The sequence below is a fragment of the Elephantulus edwardii genome, unplaced genomic scaffold (assembly GCF_000299155.1).
Source record: "Elephantulus edwardii isolate Elephantulus edwardi_28Jun2011 unplaced genomic scaffold, EleEdw1.0 scaffold00310, whole genome shotgun sequence".
NCBI classification, from domain to species: Eukaryota; Metazoa; Chordata; class Mammalia; order Macroscelidea; family Macroscelididae; genus Elephantulus; species Elephantulus edwardii.
Window position 1 is genome coordinate 553,566 of NW_006400060.1, and position 6,758 is coordinate 560,323.

The 6,758-nt window shown below is 41.7% G+C and overlaps 1 protein-coding gene across 1 annotated transcript in view; it reads right to left on the reverse strand.

Annotated features, from left to right (window-relative positions):
• SYTL4 (synaptotagmin-like 4) overlaps window positions 1-6,758 on the reverse strand; it is a 61,764-nt gene that overhangs the window by 20,990 nt on the left and 34,016 nt on the right. The window contains exons 5-11 of the mRNA XM_006901139.1: window positions 3,764-3,865; window positions 3,062-3,137; window positions 2,502-2,595; window positions 2,293-2,390; window positions 1,292-1,393; window positions 771-949; window positions 426-528 (exon numbers count right to left, since the gene is read on the reverse strand). Of these exons, the coding sequence (XP_006901201.1) occupies window positions 426-528; window positions 771-949; window positions 1,292-1,393; window positions 2,293-2,390; window positions 2,502-2,595; window positions 3,062-3,137; window positions 3,764-3,865 (754 nt within the window). The remainder of the gene's footprint in view (window positions 1-425; window positions 529-770; window positions 950-1,291; window positions 1,394-2,292; window positions 2,391-2,501; window positions 2,596-3,061; window positions 3,138-3,763; window positions 3,866-6,758) is intronic.

Genomic DNA, 6,758 nt, shown 5'->3' on the forward strand with positions numbered 1-6,758 from the left:
AAACAGATTCATCTTGGAGAGGATTAAACCAAGCTACTCCTTGGAGGCAAGGATTCTGGGGCTTCGTCTGACATACTTTGGACATGTTGCCAGGAGAGATGGGTCCTTGGAGAGGGACATCATGCTTGGGTGGTTGGAGGGATGGCGCAGGAGGGGAAGACCCTCTATGAGATGGATTGACTCAGTGACTGGGGTAATCGGGATGGGTGTCTCAAAGGCAGTGTGGTTGGCGCAGGATAGAGCAGGATTTAGGGCTGTTGTGCATAGGGTCGCTATGAGTCGCAAACGACTCGACGGCCCATAACAACAACAACAACCGATAGTATATTCTCAGACACAGATCAATCTACCATGTTGCTGTATGCCTCAAGCTTAGAGGGGGGAGAAAGTGCACATTTTCATATCCATAAAGTCTAGATACTTACCCTAAGGATCTCATCATACACTGGATTGATGGTGTCCTTCTTGATGCTGGTTTTTCTTTTCCCTTGGCGAGACTTGTCAGGCAGAAGATAAATCTTTACATACCTGGAAACCAAAAAGAAAATGAATTTTCTGTCTTTTCTCAAATCCATCCTTCACTTTTCTGTTCTCATGAACATGTTACTTAAAGCTCCCTTAAGATATACTCTCCTTGGTTTCCCCCAATCCTGGTTCCTTTCCTAGAACTTCCTAACCACTCTCTCTCCCCTAAGTTCAAGTGTGCTTTGATAGATGACAACATCTGGTTTCTCATCTTAGAGCATCAGTTGAGTTTCAAAAGCACTCACGGGTTAGAGTGTTTCTTGACTTCATCAGCATAGGCCAGCTGGTAACACTCCTTCACATGGATGACCAGAGTCTGCGTTTGCTTCTCATACTTCAGGGAAAAGGCAATCTTGCCCGTTACACAGACGTTGCCGAAATCACCAGCTTCACTATAGATGCTCATCATGCTGCCAATCGTACTCTGAAGATAAAGCACCCACAAACATCTGGGGAAGCCATATTGCCTCTCACATCTCTGGAGAAAGTCATAGTCACTAAAATTTCAGAAACTTCTTACAAGAAATCTAATGTTTCTCACTTCACAGCTGAGTGCCTCTTAAGGTGTAATAAAGAATGCATCTGGATGAACTACCTAATAATATAAGGAGTGAGGCTCTGGATATTACTTAGATGTGCACTAAGCAACAAATGCATCTTACTTACCTGGAGAGATTTCCCCAGATCCTGACTCTGCTCTAGGGTAGCACTTCCTTCCTTCCTGATACCCCAGTATGTTAATAGCCTACAAATTAACTGAGCTTACCAAGGAAGAGCCACTTTGCATGCTGCTCCTTGCTAGCTTCTGCCTATGCAGCTTCACCAGGTGGTCAATGTCTTCCTCCTCCTCTTCTTCCTCTTCTTTATCCTGGAACAAAAAAAAATACAGATTCAGAGTTAAGAGAAATGAGAAGATATTCCTTTAGATGTAACCAGAATTGTTGCAAAGTTCTGAGATTATAAACATCCTCCACCATGAGTAAACTGTTCTCCTTTCCTTTGGTTTTCATTCAATCACTCATATACATTTTGTTTTATAACACTAACATGCTGTTGCTGTTATGTATTGTCAAGTTAGGAACAACTCATAGCCGACACTTCACAGGGTTTTGAGAGGTAGTAAATTGCACAAGAGTTAAGTGCCCATCTTTCTCCTGCAGAGTAGCTGGTGTTTTCAAAGTGCATGTCATTGGGCTAATGGCGCAATTCCTTACCCCTAAGCAGCATCAGAGATGAGAAAACATTGAGTAATATCCTCCCATGCGATTCACTCCCTCTGAAAACCCAGTGGAGGGTCAGCTATTGGTTGGCTTCAACTAGACAGTACACAACAACAAGGCTTCCAGAGCTCCCTAACAATAACATACTCTTATTTTTATATCCCTTTTATTTCAGGATTCTACAGTGAGTCCAAACCACTTTTCTCTAATGAGGTAATCATATACAATGTTTTTCTTAGGAGTTGTAACTCCCTTTTGACTGCCCCAACCTATTCATTCTTTTAAATCTTAATCAGACTAAGTATTTGTTTGGTACTTTGATCAGATGTACAGCAATAAATTCAAAGACAAAGGAGAGAGAGAAGGCACTCCTTTTTTTTAAGCAAATCAGGAGTTAAATTACCTTAGGAATTTTGAGTAAATCAAGATTCATGTTGCCTTTTCTCAAAGAATTAAACTGTTTTCTGGAGAGTACCAGGCACTAAATAATCTCTAGACAAAAGTGTCATGTAGTAACTAATTAAAATGCAAGGGCACTCACCATAACCACACTGAGGCCTGGGGCAGATTTACTTCTGTCTCCCAAGGAGTCACTTGCATGTCCCACATCTTCTGGGCGAAGGTCTATCACAGATTTAGTGTATTCTGAATGGAGACCAAGAACCCAAGTCAAAAAAGACCTACTTTCCACTCTAAGAGTCCATCAAAGGTATTTTGAACGTTGATTCCAAAATTCCATGAAAGAAATCCAACAACCTGAAGGCCTTGGGATTTTTCTGGTGTTCTTCTTGAATATCAATTCATCCTCTTCCACAGATGCTACATTTTGAGCTCCACCAGGCTGAGTTTCCTAGCAAGAAAATGTTATTACCTGCTGTTGGGTCAATCCCAACTCATATGACTCCATGTATGCAGTGAAACACTGCTCCACAGGGTTTTCAAGGTCTTTCGAAAGCCTGTCTTCTGAAGCACCTGTGGGTGTGTTTGAACAACCAACCTCTCAGCTAGTATTTCAGAACTTAACTATTTAGGAAGAAACAAAATCAAGGAAAGGAAAAAGGGGTTTTGGGCAAGTGAATGGACTAAGTCAGGAAGGAAAGTTTTGAGATTAAGGCTCAGATTTTCACTTAACTATGAATCAAACTCAGAAGTCAGTAGAAAACCTATTTTCTAATATTTCAACTGAAACCTTAAAAAAATGCTCAAAAGAGACTCCCAACTGAATTGTATTCTGTTGAATTTTCAATTTAAATTCTGTCTGAAAAAAAAAATAGGAGTAGAAGAAGAGGATAAGGAGCCAGTAACCTAAAGCTTACCTTTTCTACTTGATGTTTGGGGGCAGTCATTTTCTTCCATTCTGGAAAGAGGCCAGATTTATCCAGAGAGTCTTCCCTGGAAGTAGATATGGAGGTTACAGCACAATCAAGCCCTCTCTGTCCCTTTCCATTGCTATGGGAGGAGAGGTTTGGGGTCTTTGTAGGAAGCACATCAGAAGGCAAACGCCACATCTAACCTACTTGAAGGATGCAGAAGATTAAATAAGGGACTTTCCACAAAAACACACTCAGACTTCCATTCCTAAGGGGCAACAGCAGTTAATTACTGCTTGGCTAAGAAAAATCCTTTAAAGTGTAGCAGCCTGTGAAAGTTAACAGCTTCAGGCATGTGTACTCAGAGCCAAATCAGTGGAAGTGCTACTGAGAGACTTCTAGAGAAATCAGAGCAAATACTTCAATTTCCTGAGGACAGAAATCAAGAATTCTGAAGGGATAAGAGTCCTGCATCTTGATACTAAAGCACAAAATTAACACCCTATGCTGAGTGGAGGTGTGAAAAACTAAAAACTAATTGACATTGAGTGTCTGTAAATCACACAAAGAGGAGATTGCCCATTTTTTTTCCCTATGAGCTGATGGTGGATTCAACCCAACAAAGGGCATACCTTTGGATTAGCAGCACAATTCTCTATGAACTACACCACCAGAGCATGTGGAAGTGTGAGAATAGGGAAATCTCACCTGGAAGTGCTATCAGAATCAGCTGTGTAGCTATCCAAGCTCTCGCTTTCAGCCTCAACCATGCTCTTCCCACTTTTCAGCTTGGACATTTCAAACAGCACACTAGAATCAAAATCAAGAGCCAAATATTTAAAGTAGGCTGTCCTACCTCTAAGCATGTTTCCTTTTTATGTATACACAATTGTAGTCTGAGGGACCTTGTTAAAATAATTATCTGAGTATTCTTTTAAAACTCTTCAGTGATTCTACCTTGCTGTTGGGATTGAATTAAAACTCTTTAAAATGATAAGAAAATCCTTATGATTTTGAGACCAACTTACCTGTCCAGTGGCATCCTAGGGGACAGAAGACCCTAGCCCCCAGGCTGCTGGCATCAATGTGAAAACAGACTCCATCTGAGCTAGTGTCTCAGGGAGCAGTTTCGCAGAGTGCTAGCATCTTTTAATGTTACATAATGACTCTGGTGGGCTTTCTCTAAAGCTAGACCTTCTCTGAACAGGGGGTTAAGAAGTGGGAGGGATTTTTCTTGGCACCCCTGCATTTGGGGAGGGATTTCCATTGCTACTGTGACAGAGGAAATCAGGTGTGCAATTGTAAAGCAATCCAAAAGCAAAGAACCCAGCCTTGGGTGCTATTCAAGTGTGACCTCAACACGTGTAGTGCTCTCCACTAGGTTTACCAAGAAACCAAATACAATTCTTGGGTGGGAAGTGGAACCTGAACTGGCACCTGGTAGGGAGGGGGGTGGGGACATCCTTGAGGAATAGGAGACATCGGAACTCAGAGTTAAACATACTGATCTAGTTACAATGGGTATTTGAGGCCAGGGGGTGCCATGGCTTCTCAAGCTTCCAGGGACTCCAGATGGTTTCCAAGTAATGGTGTCTAAAATGGACTTGGACTCTTTTGTTTTTCTACCCAAACACATGTGTTTTAACATGAGGGATAATTTATGAATAGCAGAGTCAGATTAGCCCAGATTTTCTGACATGGCATTGCCACAAATATAGCCACTAGTGGGCTGCCTTTTGATATGTTGGGTGTTAAAACAGTGTTTTCTAGTCTTGGTTGTTTACTACTTGACCAGTCTTTGATGTCTTTATGTAAGCATTATCCTATGGTGGCATCAGACATTGTATCTGACAGCAGGCCTCTGATAGTACATTGGTTTGAAAAACCTTAAGGTCAACTCTGGAAGCAGGAGTAGCATCCACTTTCTAAACAACATGCCTCTGGAAACTCTATGAACTTTGAGAAATGATTATAGTTATAGAAATGCTTCAGGTCTTTTGTTCATATGATTACTATGAGTTGCGCTTGACTTGATGATAATCAACAACAACCTCTCGTCACACTTTAATTAAAAAAAGATGAAGTTCTTACCCTGGTTTTAAAAATTTCTCTCTCTTTTATTTTTCTTCCTCTTCTCTGAATAGATGCACTTCTCACAACCCCCTTTTTATCTTCATTCTGTACCTAGTTAGTTAAATCTATTCTTTTTGCAGGTCTCTATTTATGTTAATTTTTTCAGGAATTTTTGATGCATCCTTATCCCCAGTCTAAATTAGTAACTTTCTTACTAAGTTACTTCAAGCACCTATGTTGCTTGGTTGTAGTCTTCATATATAAATATTTGTTTCATGTCTTTTTCCTCCATTAGATTCTGTTCTATGAAAAAGGAATCATATTTTTTGTTCACTGCTATGTTTCCTAGTGCTTACCAGAGAAATTAGAATAGGGTCATCTTTATTGTTGTTAAGTGTGGAAACTATGATTTATAATGACCCTATGCCAGTCCAGAGACTAAGGTGCACCTGATCCAGGTCATGGTCTTCACAATTACTTGCTATGCATCTTAGGGCTTGACAATGACTAAGGATGACAGAGAAGAATTCATTCCTTTGAATTGTGATCCTGGAGAAGAGTTTTGAATATACAATGGACCACCAAGAAAAAAAATTGGTGTGTCTTAGAAAGGGTGAAATCAAGTTTCTCCTTGGAGGCTAGGATTTTGAAGGTCCATTTTATATACTTTGGGGATGTGGCCAGGAGGGATTGATTGATCATTGGAGAAAAACAACATTCTTGGAAGGGTGAAAGATGGAGAGGAAGACCCCGGATAAGATGGATTGATACAATAACTAGGGCAATGGGGTTAAGTGTTTCAGAGTCAGTGAGATTGGCTGAGGACAGGGCCGGCATCAGAGCTGTTGGACAAAGGGTTGCTATGAGTCACAGACAACTCAATGGCACATAACAACAACAACAACATGAACAACAGATCTGAATCTTGTTCTATCCTGAACCATCCTCACTCTCTTATTTGCTATTGTTTTAAGATAGTATTTTACTGTGTTTTAAGAGAAAGTTAACATAGCAGCCTAGGTTCCTATTCTACAATTTCTACATAATTAGTTCAATGACATTGGTTATATTCCTCACAATAGATGAAAATTCTCATTATTTCCATTCAGGATGTCTCATTAAAGTAATCTAATTCCTTTGCTCCCTTACTATCTCATCCTTTAAAAACAAAAGTATGGAGTCCGTGACCCCGCCGCCAGCTCTGAACTTTGGGACTGGCAAAGTTGGGTGCTGCGCAGACGCAGTGGACAGAGGGAGTGCATTTGAACTGGGACCCACCCCTGCACCTTTGACCCATGTCTCCAGGTACTGCATCGCTTCCACTGCCCCAGTCCTTGACCCCACTGCCAGCTCTGAACTTTGGGACTAGCAAAGTTGGGTGTCACGCAGACGCAGTGGACAGAGGGAGTGGATTTGAACTGGGACCCACGGCTGCACCTTTGACCCATGCCTCCAGGTACCGCATCGCTTCCCCCGCCCGAGTCCGCAACCCCGCCACCAGCTCTGAACTTTAGGACTGGCAAAGTTGGGTGCTACGCAGACGCAGTGAACAGAGGGAGTGGATTTGAACTGGGACCCACCCCTGCACGCTGACCCACGCCTCCAGGTACCGCATCGCTTAACCCGCCCC